This window comes from Cucurbita moschata, unplaced genomic scaffold, assembly GCF_002738365.1.
Source record: "Cucurbita moschata cultivar Rifu unplaced genomic scaffold, Cmos_1.0 Cmo_Scf00006, whole genome shotgun sequence".
Classification (NCBI taxonomy): domain Eukaryota; kingdom Viridiplantae; phylum Streptophyta; class Magnoliopsida; order Cucurbitales; family Cucurbitaceae; genus Cucurbita; species Cucurbita moschata.
Window position 1 is genome coordinate 4,378,999 of NW_019268522.1, and position 14,302 is coordinate 4,393,300.

The 14,302-nt window shown below is 32.4% G+C and overlaps 2 protein-coding genes and 1 non-coding gene across 4 annotated transcripts in view; 2 read left to right on the top strand and 1 right to left on the bottom strand.

Annotated features, from left to right (window-relative positions):
* The first annotated feature begins 332 nt into the window (after nt 1-332).
* Nucleotides 333-1,882, top strand: LOC111444296. Its single transcript, XM_023082341.1, has 3 exons — nt 333-727; nt 817-1,038; nt 1,446-1,882. The coding sequence occupies exons 1-3, from the start codon at nt 554-556 to the stop codon at nt 1,674-1,676; spliced, it is 627 nt and encodes a 208-aa protein (XP_022938109.1). The 5' UTR covers nt 333-553; the 3' UTR covers nt 1,677-1,882.
* Nucleotides 1,883-4,037: 2,155 nt separating this feature from the next.
* Nucleotides 4,038-4,118, top strand: TRNAL-AAG. Its single transcript has one exon. It is a non-coding gene; the product is annotated as a tRNA-Leu (tRNA).
* A 3,556-nt stretch (nt 4,119-7,674) lies between these two features.
* Nucleotides 7,675-14,302, bottom strand: part of LOC111444295 (magnesium transporter MRS2-11, chloroplastic-like) — a 14,253-nt gene continuing 7,625 nt past the window's right edge. Inside the window, exons 6-14 of one of the 2 annotated variants that reach the window (XM_023082339.1) lie at nt 14,155-14,223; nt 13,513-13,593; nt 13,235-13,400; nt 13,088-13,133; nt 9,518-9,598; nt 9,040-9,122; nt 8,480-8,523; nt 8,252-8,364; nt 7,675-7,860 (exon numbers count right to left, since the gene is read on the bottom strand). In XM_023082339.1, the coding sequence (XP_022938107.1) occupies nt 8,269-8,364; nt 8,480-8,523; nt 9,040-9,122; nt 9,518-9,598; nt 13,088-13,133; nt 13,235-13,400; nt 13,513-13,593; nt 14,155-14,223 (666 nt within the window). In that variant the 3' untranslated portion in view covers nt 7,675-7,860; nt 8,252-8,268. The remainder of the gene's footprint in view (nt 7,861-8,251; nt 8,365-8,479; nt 8,524-9,039; nt 9,123-9,517; nt 9,599-13,087; nt 13,134-13,234; nt 13,401-13,512; nt 13,594-14,154; nt 14,224-14,302) is intronic. The other variant, XM_023082338.1, reaches the window with a different exon arrangement.

Below are 14,302 nucleotides of genomic sequence, written 5' to 3' on the forward strand. Positions count from 1 at the left end.
AAAAAAAAAAAAAAAAAAAAAAACCTTGTAGAAAGGCATTGTTTTATTCTCTATAGAATACTTGTACTTGTATCTTTCCTTAACAAACCTTGAAATGAAAATATAACTGAAAGTAAAAAAAAGTTGCTACCAAGTATCGAACCCTCGTCAAGTAAAGGATAAAAACAACACTTTTATTTTCCTTTATTTTATTCCTTTAATGAATTAATTCCATTTTTATTTTAATTTCTCCGTCCAAAACGCAGACTTTTATTTTCTTTATTAATTAATTAATTAATTATTTATTTATTTGCCGACTTTGCGTACTCACCAAAGGCCACCAATAAAAAAAAACCAAGTTATAGCGTAAGATCCAAACACGCCCCTTTCCTAATGCAATCCAAAGGCCAGTATTCCACTTGACCTACCATCTCCCAATCCTGACCGTTCAATCCAAAACCAGTTCACTCATCCCTTTCCATTCTTTATGCCAATGAAGCAATGCTTATAAAACCCAATTTTCTTGGGATTGTTTGGGATTTTCTCGGGAACCAAACACAAAACAAAAGAAACAATGGTAATCCCAACATGGCTCGAATCTTTACTATCCACGCCGTTTTTCTATGTGTGTCCTTTACATAAAGATGCTCCGAGAAGTGAATGCAATATGTTTTGCCTCGATTGTCATCGTCGCTCGTTCTGCTTCTATTGCCGATCCGACCTACACCACGATCACCGCGTTATTCAGGTTGGTTTTCCTTATCATAATCGAACATGATCCTCTATTTCACAATGTGGGTATCAATTTTTAGCCTCTTGAATTTGTAATTCGTGTAGATTCGGAGATCATCGTACCATGACGTGGTAAGAGTGGCGGAGATCGAGAAAGTTTTGGATATAAGTGAAATCCAAACATATGTGATAAACAGCGCGAGAGTTTTGTTTTTGAATGAGAGACCTCAGCCGAAGAGTTCGGCTAGTAAAGGAGGCACCCACATGTGTGAGATTTGTAGTAGATGTCTCTTGGATCCCTTTCGTTTCTGCTCTCTTGGTTGCAAGGTAAATCTCTTTAGCTTCAGATTGAACTATACTCGAGTTGATATTTTATGTATTATTTTAAATTTTACTGATAAAATGACGATATAATGATGTCAAAATATTAAATCTTTTCTTTATGCTTTAGTTTATGAAATCGACATGTCTTAGGATGAAATTGATAATTTACCTACTTTATAAAATGACCTAATATAGCATTATAACTTACCTAACCTCGAGTGGGTCCGTGCTATTATGGAAAATAATAATGTAACTATAGGTATTAACCGACCATTTCTTCTTCTTTATAAGCTTTCGGCGAAAATACTCTTTTCCATAAGTTGCAAACCTACTCGAGCATAGTTCAGCTTTGAATCTCCGTTTTGGGTTTTATACTATCAAATCAATTGCCGTTTTCGTGAGTGGTTTAGGTGAAGAACGAGGATTCAAACTTTTACCCGAACGAGCAGAAACACGAGGAGGTGTCGAGAAGAAGGGAAAGAATAGGAAGAAGATTGGGAGAAGAAGAAGAAGAAGAAGAAGAAGAAGAAGAATTGCGTGTAAGGAGAAACCAAGAAGGTGAATTATACCAAAATCACACGCATCCTTCACATTCAAATTCGAGGAGGAGGAAAGGCATCCCTCAAAGAGCACCTTTTTAATTAAGTAATTAATTAATTAACTTAATTTCATTTAATTAATTATAGCAATTTTATTTTTTAATCATGGAAATAATTCATTACACATGATGTTCCCCATGTAATTATTTATAGATCTCACCACACCCAATCATTTAACAAACCCCACATTGGGTTTTCTTGTTGTAACCTTTTAATTTGCATATAAAAATATTTTGATTATTATTATTATTATTTTTTTATAATAAGAAAGTATGTGATGTAGACATTTCTTTTCTCCATTTATTTCAAGATTCAATAATATTTCTCGTTAATTATAATATATTAAATGTCGATCACCGTCCTAAAATATTTAAATTTGACCACAAAATTGATCAAACAAGGTATAGAAGCGCTCGAGCTTAATAGCAAAATTTTCAACATATAGTTAGAAAAACCAATACTCATAAAATTAGATATTATCACTTATTCTAATTTGTTAGGTGTTCGTGGGTTGGGTTGGATCGGGTTGATACATTTTTTTTAGACTCGATCTGATTATTCAGGTTGTAATTTTATTTTCAACCCTAACAGCTCTATTATATAATGAACTCAACCTAATTTAACTGTAAATTTTTTGTATTGGGTTGGTTCGAGCGTGTTATTTATTTAAATTTTTGTTTTTAATAAATGTAAAATATGTATTTATTTATTTAAAAAATATTTGTTTATTTATTTTCAAGCATTTAATTAAGATTTGCAACCCAATTTTAATATATTTAAAAAAAAAACTGCGGAACAATAAATAATCAAAAACATAAATGTAAGATTAAATATCATTTTTATGAAATTGTACTCGGTGTAATTCCATTATAAACCAACTTAAACCATAAAATTTTTATTTATTAAACTAAATCCATCAAAATGCATCAGTAGGGGATTGTTCTGCCTTAGAGGGAAGCACCCACGCGAGTAGTGGTGGACGAAGCGGAAGCGAGAATGTCGGCTTGAGTAACGCAAACATTGGTGAGAATCCAATGCCCTGAAAACTTAAAGGTTCCTCCGCAAGATTCGTCCAGAAGGTAAGTCAAAGCCTAAGATTAGGCCGAAAGGCGTAGTCGATGGACAATACTATCCCTTGTTGGTCCCGAGGGATGGAGGAGACTATGTTAGCCGTCAGTTCGAGAATAAGTTTATAACTCAACCAACCCAAACCTAAAGATATCTAAATTTTTTATAATTTAATATTATCTCAAAAATAATCTCTATATTAAATGTTATTTATAATTTTTTTATCGAAACGAATTTTAATTTTTAAAATGATAGGAAGCTAAAATTTAGTTTTATTTGTACCAAACTTATAAATTAACATATTATTAAAATTAATATTATTAGTTAAATAAAATAAATATTGAATATAAAAATAAAATATTAAAAAAAAAAAAAAATCTTCGGGTCACTAACATTAAATAATACTTCTCTTCATTTAAAAGAACCCAAGCCGTACTCGTCATGATTGGACAGTACTATTCATCAACTTAATGCAATATATATATATATATATATTATTATATTTTAAAAATATTAATTTATATATATATATTTTTTTTTCATTACTAATTTATTTTAATCCCAAAAAAGCGCATTTAATAATTTAATTTTGATTTTAAAAAATGAAGAGAAAAATAAAGGAGAGAAAATATGAACATTACATATCATATCATATGGGCAACCTGTAAATGAATAGTGGAGCATTAAACTTTAACAAACATGAAAAGGACCCCTCGAACCCTAATATGTAGGTTTATTAAAGACCCACGTTGTAGCCCACTCGGGTCTACCTCGATGATTAGTTACTTGTTGTTATCGTTCTAAAAATTTGATGGTTTTATGTCCCGCACATCATAGTTAACCTAAAGAAAAGACTCGAGAGACTTACTTTATTTGTATCATATCTCTCTTTCTACTCTATTGTTGTGTTTTTAAAGTGTAAGGTCGTAATCATACGAACTGTGTGTGTTTCGACTTGTTTTGATTCAGTGAATGTCAACATATTTCAAATGATGGTTCGAATTCGTAGTCATATCATTTCATGTCTGTAGTGGAGTGATGTATAGTTTATGAATGAAAATTAACTATTTAAAGAGTTTAATTAATTAATTTTGTATCCCTGGAGCTTATAATTTTGTGAAGGAAACAGGATTTGAAACTGCTTGAACGGAAGTTCGGACTGAAACTCGGGTTGGTGAGAATTTCAAATTTTTGGACTTTTTAGAATTTCTTTTTTTCTAGGAGCAATTCTAAAGTTTTAATTGGGGAATAATTTGGGAACGTTGTGTGTAAAATGGAGAAATTCTCCCTCTAAATATAATATTATTTTTTTAAATTTACCACTTAAGACACAAAGTTGAGATGGCCGAGTTGGTCTAAGGCGCCAGATTAAGGTTCTGGTCCGAAAGGGCGTGGGTTCAAATCCCACTCTCAACATTATTTTCAGTTTTTTTCTTTAGACGAAAATGGCGGGAAGGCTGACCGGTCTTAAACTCAATTTTTTTAACGAAAAAAACATATCTAATAAAAATATTAATAAAACAAAAAAACAAAAAAATAAAAATTAATAATAATAATACTAATCAATTATAAATAATATATATAAATTCCTATTTTTTTCCTTACGATCCTAAGAAATTTCCTATTATTTTTCTTGGGTCAGTAGAATGCAGCTATTTTGAGTTGCTATGGTAAGAATGTCGAATTAGTTTAATTTATATTGGAGGACTCAATTGTTTTAATAGAGGTACTTACGTTTTGAACGAACACGTCAATTCGTGCACCCAAGCTCTGCTGAGAATTAAATATTTGATTTTTCTTTAAGTTTTAAGTTCTAAAATTTGATTCGGGGTTTTAGAGGCCGAATATCATGATGAGGTAGAGAGTTTTGTGAGTGACTAAACCTGAGATTGTGAAGAATAAAAGAAAAAAAAGAAGGAATAAAACGAGAAAAGGAATTAGGGTTTGAGAGACCGAAAGAAGGAGAAACAATCATCTACGTTCTTGCAAATTCAGACTCTAAATTTGGCCAAAGTTCCCTTATAAGAATGGCTTAAGGGCTATAGGAGAAATAAATGAACATTTGGATCATCCTAATTTGACAAGAATTAAGGAAGACCGAGCGATAAGTATTTCAAGATTTAGCCTCGATTTTTCCTCATTTACGTAAGATTTCATTTTAATATGTTGTTTTAGAAAATATTTCACACAATGTCGATAGCTTGCAAAACAAAGTTCTTCTGCTCGCATAAAAACTTATAAACCCATAATCATTCTCGGTTCGTAACTTTTTTGTTCAACATTTGAGAATTCAATTGTCATAGCTAAGTTAAGGGCATGACTCTAACACCATATTAGTAATAACAACTCTTCACAACAGTATGATATTGTACACTTTGAACATGATATCTCATAGCTTACCTTCAGACTTCCACAAAAGACCTCGTACCAATGAATATCTATTCCTTACTTATAAACCTATTACCATTCCCTAAATTAATCAATGTAGAACTTCCTCCTAACCGTTCTCAACATTTACGAGACGCTATTATTTAAGAGTTTGGGCATGAGTTTTTGTTCGTTTCTAGTAGGATTATATGTATGAATCTCGGTTAGAATTCATACGTAATCCGATCCAAAATTAAAACTTTGAACAAAAAAGAGAACAACATTAGAAGCTGTTGCACATTGAAGATGTTTTTGGGTACTTAACCAACATAGAATTATGCGGGAAAAAACACTCAACCATACATCACTCTCATCCTCCTCTTAACTCATAAGAAACAGAGAAATCTAACCATCCTACAACAACTGAACAACCACTTTGCTACAACAAGAACAATAACAACACGAAAATTAACGAAGGGAAGACGATGACATCGACATGACTATAAATAAAGTGCTCCTCAATGAAGAGAAAAATAATTTCAAATATAACAATTTTATTTTCAAAATAAAAGAAGTATTAAAAAGAAAGAGAAAAATAATAGAAGTCTTCATATGATCAGAGAACCTACCAATTCCGATTATATAATCAAAACTAGAAAAATTGGGTTTTGTTAGACATAAAATTCTGGTCACGTTCCTGAGTTGATTTTTTTTTTGTCACCCAACTAACTCAAAAATAGGATTACAACCCAAGCTTACTTTTAAGATTATTACTAAGATTAATATTATTTGATAATTTGTAAGTTAGTGTTGTGTTGCGACTGATAAATGTTCAATATTTGAGTTTTATGAGATTTTAATCATTAATGTAGAATGTATGGTAGATAAATAATATTTTTTTAATTATGAATTTTTTAAATAATGAAAAAAATAATCTGAGGATTCGATTCAATCCAACCTGAAAATAGAGGGTTTGAGATCACCAACCGAACCAATTCAAAATTTTTGGTTGATCCAAAAGATATTTCCAACTCCAAAATAATTCAAGTAAAAAAATAATCAAACTTTGAAGTTTTTATATAACACTTCAAACATTTACTTGAAACTCATTGAAACTGAAATGAAACGTTAACTAATCATTGTAAATCCAACATCTAACAATAAATTTTGACTTCTTATAGCAAAATTTAAAGACCCAACAATTTTAACATATAGCAGAAAACATTATTGAATGCTGAAAAAGTATTTAAATAAGAACATTGTTCCATCGCCCACATAGCAAAAGTAGAAACTCGTTGCCTTTGCTTAAAAATAATATTAAGAAAAAAATGAGTATATTATTACTCCATAAGTGGCTCAAAAATACAAACGCATCAAAGTAATTGTGGCTTAAATTGATGACGGGTGTAGAACTCTACTTTCAATTTTCGGATATGTTTAGATGCATAGTGCATTTTCTACACATGGTTCGTACACATGCACATGGACCCATTAGGTAAACTTGTCAGTGTACCCATATTCTTGACTATCAACTAGCATACGCTTTGACAACCGAATAATGTGTGACAAAGTTCGTTGAGAGTAAGGTGTGGTCGTTGGGTTCTCGTGAATTTTTGCAACTCACCAAAAACGAGACATCTAAGTCATACAAGTATTGAGATATATTCATTGATAAGAAAAATAGAAAATGTAGAATTCGAGTCCGTGATTATTAATTTATTGGTTCGGTTGTATGAGTATATTTTCTTCTTAATTTATTCCTCATTTTTGTTTAAAAAGTACACATTTATTAGTGGGAGTAAAAATTAATGTTAGAATTTGGTACTCATTACAAAATTTTATAAAGTCTATGACTCAATCACTAAACTTTAATTTCCAAATTAATAATTTAACCATAATAATTTCACACTAAAAAAAGTAAACTAAACGTACATCCTTTGCTCGTGGTATTTAATGATTTACTTGCTAAAATAAATTATTGTAGGTAACATAAGGTAGAAATTCCCTGGTTTGCTGAATTTGTGGAATATTAATCATCACAGTTAATAAAAACTTTTTAGATCTTTTTGGCATAGATATGTAATATTGTTTATTATTTTCTAAAGTAAAACTTAGAAACAAATAGAGTTCAATCTAATACAACAAACAATTTTGATGATGAAAACCAGGTATATTTTCTTAGAAATGAATTAATGAATTTCATTTTTTTTTAAGAAAATATTTAAATTTCTAGTTATACGGTAAAAACAAAAATAAAATTGTTCAAAACTTGAATGGATTAAGTAGATAACAAAATAAGAAAATTCATCGACTTAATTTTTAAAAGTAAAACATAAAAAAACAAATAGTTATCAAATGAACGAAATTTGAAAAACAAATAGGTGAAATGAAAGTCCTCCTATTTTACCCGTTTTAGTAGGTGATTTGTGTGCCATTCCAAGTTGAACAAACTCGTGTGGTTGTGAATTGAGAAAAAGAAGCAAATTCAAAGAACTCTCCTCCCAAACTTAGGTGAGGAGGAGTCCTACCTCAATTAATAATTAAGAGGAAGTTTATGAGTTTATAAATAAGAAATGTTAACTCAATTGATACGAAATTTTATGAGAAAACCAAAAAGCAAAACTAGGAGAGCTTATCTTCAAAATAGATAATAACATATTATTGTGGAAGTTCGTAGTTCATACCACTGCCATCATGGTTATTTATGGGATACACAATGCAACCCCACTGCTGCAGCATCAATGGGATATTTAGCACATCCATGATTGGGTGGTTGAATGACCTGTGCAAACTGATGAGATTCAGATCGAATATAGTCTCTTTTGCAGAGCATTCAAAATAGGTAAATAAGTAAACCTGATATAAAGCATGATCTCTGAACTTCTCCATTTATTGCACATATTACCTTGTTTCTAACAATGAAACTACTAGATATGATTTCAAATGCTAACCCACCTAAGACATTCAGTAAACGAATGAACAAAAGAGGGATTTCTATCAGGCAATCTATTGCAAAACTAGTAACATAATTAAAATGGTTTTTTATGCAAATTTCGTAGAACTTTTCAGAGCTAAGAGGTAAAAATTAAATTAACATAAAAAGTTAGAAGTTGGAGAAACTTAAATGAAATAGTTAATAGAAATTGATGAGGTACAGTTTCAAATGAGGAGATGGTTTCTACCTGAATTATTATTTAGCTTATAGGATTCTCCTATCTCTGAAATATGAGTACACGAGAAAGAATGCCACAACCGAACCCACAATAATCCCAGCTGTTGTTAACCAGAAGGCAAACTGCACGCATCGTGACAAGGGGGCATCAATGTTACAATACGTAATAGAATTAAGACAATTGGTCATGTTGCATGAACTTCAATATTGTTTAGAAACTGGCTTTTAAAGAATGTACCACGTGTTCTTCAAGGTAAGATCGTAAGTTCATGCCAAATATTCCTGCAAAATGGATGTGAAAAACAATGGCTAAAGTACAATTGGAAGAGAAATTCTTTTGTCGAAGTTATTCCATGCAGCTAGTTCTGTAAATTACCTTTTTTCTCTTTCTGTATATTATTCTTTTTTGCCTGCCTATTACCATTGTGATTCTTCTTTTGGGTTATGTTACCAAGGTTTGGATTGATTTGTTAGGAATAAGACTCTCCTCAATGATATGATATTGTCAATTTGAGCATAACCTCTCATGGCTTTGCTTCGAAATTCCCCAAAAGGTCTCATACCAATAAAGATATATTCCTTACTTATAAACTCATGATCATTCTCTAAATTAGCTAACGTGGGACTCCCTCCCAACAATCTTCAACCTGATTTTCGCTTCCAGAAAATGAGAACCATTTAGATCTCTTCAACTCAATATTCCTCACCTGTTTTTTCTCTTGAAGGTTACCTTCGGTTCATAAACGATTTCCTAATTGAATATGCAAGATAGTGTTTTTTTTCCCTTAAAGAGCATACCTGCAACTAAAGCACCAACAGCCACACAAAATGTCCCAACTTGAAGAAGCAATTCCACCCTGCTAACCTCAAGTCGCCGCGAGCTAATCCAAAATAGGGAACATAAACAGTTACGTGCCTACTAAAACATGCTTAACAAACTTTGATCATTATTTGAAGAACAGGAGAGAAGAAAAAACAAGACTTATTCTTCAAAGCTTCTCTTGATACAGAAATGGGGATATGATTAACCACACAAAATGTCTTCACTCACGGATATCATTTTTTTTTTCCAGAAAATAAAATAATTCATGGAAATTATGTTAATTAAGCTAAGTGACCTATATGTTACTGTCACGCTTTTGTGAATGTCTACACAGTCAAACCTATAATGACTCCCTTTTTCAACCTCAGTTTATTTCGATATGAATTCTAAAATATAACAAGAAACACACAAGCAGAGAACCAATTAAACAGGTAAATGTAAGGTAGTTTAGACCTCAAATTGACGGCAATTGAATCTTCCATTTCTTTTGCAGAATCCAGAAGCCTTTCAGCCTGACCATGACAAGATTCACATCTGCATATGGAAAAGGGAAAAAATTGCATCAGCTTGCACGATTCAGTCCACAAATTCGGGAATAAAATCATACATTGGTTGGCCTACTCAAGTAATAGGCAAGTAGTACCAAATTCGTGAATAAAATCATACATTGGTTGGCCTACTCAAGTAATAGGCAGGTAGTACCAAATACAACAATTAGTTTGAAGGTGTTTCAAGTTGCAGTAAAATAAAATCGGTCTCGAACTCATCTATCTTTAAAGTTCAAACTCTGGTGGAGAACAATCCATCTTTAAAGTTCAAACTCCTCTATCTCCCTGTTGCAAGAAGCTGAAAGATGAGAAAGAGTAGCCCATTTATTAATTTCCGGTTCTAGAATTTCTCCTCAAAAACAGATTCCAAGCCCAAGTCAATAATGGCTGCCTCCTTTCTCTGGGACAAATGAAATAAAGGATAGCGTGTTTGTAAGTTCTTTGGTTCCAGCCAAGTGTCTTTCCAAAGTAAAGTCTTCTTACCAAGCCCAAGGAACCCTTGGATGTGTGCAATGAGTAGCTCCCCAGTTTTTGGTTGCAATTGTTGGTGCCAAACTTGGATGCTATAATTTCCTCCAAATGGCTTCTTTTTCATGATAAAATCATCAAATCCATTTTGCTAAAAGAGAGAAACTTTTCTTATGAATATCAAAAACCTCCAGACCTCCATCTTCAATAAAGATTTGTATGGAAGACCATTTGATAAGGTGGCTGCACTTCTCAATACCGCTCCCCATCGAAAGTGTCTGTATAGTTTCTCTATTGATTTGGTAACTTATTCAGAGCAAAACACAAGGATAAATAGTAAATTAGTAAGAAAGTAGCTGTTTCTCCACTTTTTCAATAATAGGGGCCCAAAAGGCAGAGGTTCCGGGAATTTCCATTAAGCGGTAACCCCAAATAGTAGGTAGTCGGCCAACAATTAAGCTTAAAACCGAAGTATGAAGCAAGATGTGCAGCTTGCTGTAAATCTATTCCAATTCCCAAAAACTCTTAACTTTAAGCAATTAATATTCTGATCTGATGTATCCTCAAACTCATGAACAATTCGGAAGAGATTAACAAGATATGATTACTTTGGAGAGGATAAGAGAATTGTATCATCTGAAAATTGGAGATGGGTGAGATACCAATTGTGGGTATGAACCAATATGGAAGCCTTGTATCAGCCCTTTTTGTTCTGCCGTCAAAAGCATTCTGCTCATGCAATCAATCACAGGGATAAAACATAGAGTGATAATGGATCGCCTTGTCGAAGTCCTCTAGAAGCCTGAAACTTACCTCTAGGTTTGCCATTGATAATAATGGAGTAGTTAGCCAAACATATGCACCCCTAATACACTTTCTCCATAAAAAAACCAAAATCCTTAGATTTTAAATCAGCCGTATGACCATCTGGGACTGGGTTTCTTTTTTTTCTTTTTTTTTTGTGCCTAAATCAGTCACAGCTTTGTAGACTTTTATCTCGGTAAAGCTCGTCGGAAATTGGACTCCAATCAATCCCTTCAGAGAAAGTTTGAACACCAGCCTTTTTAGTAAATAAATTCTGAAAGAAATCAATAAACTCGCTCTCGATTTCATTATCCAAAGCCAAACTTAATAGAAGGAAAAATACCATTATTGGCTGAAATAGATGAAAGGTCTGCTTTAATCTCTAACCTTCTCTTCAAATAAGCTTCCGTCAATTGAGCATTTTCCTCCTTTAAATCAATGTCCATGAGCTCACTTTGAAGTTTAATTTTCAGTTCCTTCTGGTGACCAAAAGTGAGCTGGCACCACAACTTTAATTCTTTCTTAAGCCCCCTTAGTTTCTAAATAAAGTCGTGTCCTGGCCAGCCATGTAAAGAAGTTTCCAACCACCATTTTTCAACCATCCGCAAGAAGGAATGATAGTTTAGCCTAGAATTCATTAATAAGGAGAGGGGCCCCAAGATCCCTTACCCAAAGTGAGGAAAACAGGATATTGATCCGAAGTAATTCTTTCTACTCTGTCCAGTGGCCCTTTTTAATTTATTGATGATAGAAGCATAGATCAAAAAAATCTGTAAATCAGTATCATGGTGGAAATTTCACGAAAGTTTGACCATGTGAACTTGACATATCTGAGAGAGATATATGTGAGCTCGGACACTTCAAATATAGGAATTTCTCGTTCAGGGGAGAAATACTACAAAATGACCGTACCGGTCGAATTCTTAAGTTGAAGTTTTATATGAGAACAGCAATCAATCAAAGGAACCAAGACCAGAGAGTTGATTCTACACAAAATCATTTTGAAATTATGATGCTAGAAATCTCTCTGCTGATCTCGATGATGAAAGGACTGGTAATTCTTCTTTTATCCTGATCATCTGAATGTTCAAAATATCTGGCCTATTATTTCTAATCCTATTGCTATTAAGAAAGATACTAGAACTTGTACTAAATATCCCACACCAAATTACATCGCATTTGAAAATTTGTCAAATAGTTATAAAGCTTTCATATCTAGGATAGTACACACATTTGAATATGTTTCAAAGAATACACAAGAAGTCCTAAATGATCCAAATTGGAAACTAGAAATCATGGAGTAAATGAATACTCTAAGACAAATTGGTTCTTGGAAAATAACAAACTTACCAAAGGATATGAAGGCCATGGGATGCAAATGGGTGTTAAAACTCACAGCAGTGTTGAAAGATTCAAGCCTAGAATAGTAGCTAAAGGCTCTACTCAAATTTATGAAATTGATTATCAAGAGATTTTTGCTCCCACCGCAAAAATCAACTCCATCTTGTCTTGTAGCTAATTTAGATTGGCATCTTCATCAACTAGATGTTAAGAATGCTTTTCTCATTGGTGATTTCGATGAAGAGGTGTTTATAAGTTTACACCAAGATTTGAAATGGAACTTTGAAATTGCTAAATTTACATATGGAAGAAATCATCATATGGCCTCAAACAGTCTCCAAGAGCTTGGTTTGAACGCTTAGAAAAAGCGATCACGATACCTCTAATGTGAAGTAGGCCATACAATCTTCTATAAACACCCTAAGAACAATAAAAATGCTATTTTGATTGTTTAAGTTGAAGACATTCTCAGAAGTAATCATGAAGGAGGTTTGATTGATCTTAAGAACAAAAAAAAGAGTTGCAAGGGAGTTTCAGATCAAAGACTTGGATGTCTTAAAAATAATTTTTAGGGATAAAGTTTGCAAGATCTAAGAAAGGTATTTTTGTTAATCAAAAGAAATATGTTCTTGACTTACTTCAAACACAAGTTTACTTGGTCGACAGACAACAGAAACTCTCATTGAACCAAATATGAAGTTACAAACTGCCAATACTGAAGAAGGACAAAGACGATTCCAAAGACTATCAAGTTTTATCATATAAAAAGAAAAAAAAAATGAAAAGACTACAAATTGTATGAAAAAATTTGAAGCTAGTTCTCTAGAAGTGTGTAATCTGGCTTATCGAATATCAAAATTACCTCAGGAGATAATTTTCCAACAGCATTTCTATTTCTTCTTCCTCTTCTGCAGATAAAAAGTTCAATAAATATCACAAAAAAGAGTTGAACACTGAAATCAAAGCTGATGATAATCGTGAATGTGATAATTGAATGTGTGTGACTTACCATCTGCAATCTGCTTATCCAGCGGAACAGAGCACTCCACAACATCACTTCTCTTATTAAGAGTGCAATTTCTTCCCATAATACAGATACGTCGTATTTCTTGTGGATCCTCCAGAAGATCAAGAAGCATTTGTCTGAGAGCCCCTGCCCTGGAACCTAATTCAACCTTACGTCCCAATATGGAATAGAAGGTAATCAGATTGAAACTACTCATTTTTGGATATCACAGCGAGATATACTTTGAACTACTCTATCAGAATAAATTCAAAAAACTATACCAAAGTTTGCTTGCTAATACGAAGTTGTTCCAACCCAGTAGCAGTTAATTTGTTGGGCAATACCTCAAGCAGATCTCGAACCTGAAACCAAACGCACTTTATAAATAAGTTTTCCTTTTCTTTTTTTTTTTTTTAGTTCGCAAAACAATGTTCATCACTACAGTTGTGAAAGATTGGAAATAATAAAGGGTAACACTTCTTTAAGTTTATATTCCATGAATCCATTATTAATTGAAGTATGGTAATTTTTAATTATTATGTTAATCATTTTATAATTAAAATACCATCGGAACGATCAGAGTGTTCTAAAAGAAAGAACTCCTCAGCATTGAAATTAATACCCATTAAACATAGAACCTAAGGCCTGAAGAAAGCACAAAAGGATTGCAAATTTTAAATTAAATAATAATCTCTTTTTTGTCCCACCGAATAAAAATTGAATATAATTCCAATCTCTAGGGTGGTGAAACCAATCAAGATGTATCTCATCTGATCCGATCTGATCTCAGACTCTTTCGTTCCAATCTATTTGATCCTTTGATCCTTTGGCCGCTGTTATTTATGTGGTATCTCAAGATTAAATGGAAGAAACAGAAAACGAAGTAATATTTATATATATACTCACTATGTTTCCATACTCACACGAGGTTCTACTTTCATTAGTCGCTTTTCAAAACGCTGTGTTCGTGAAAGCAATGCAGCTTCAACAACCTAGAAAAGTTAAGTAAAATAATATCTTTAATAAACTATAGTAATGCAACGCAAAAAAAAAAAAAAAAAACAATAAAAA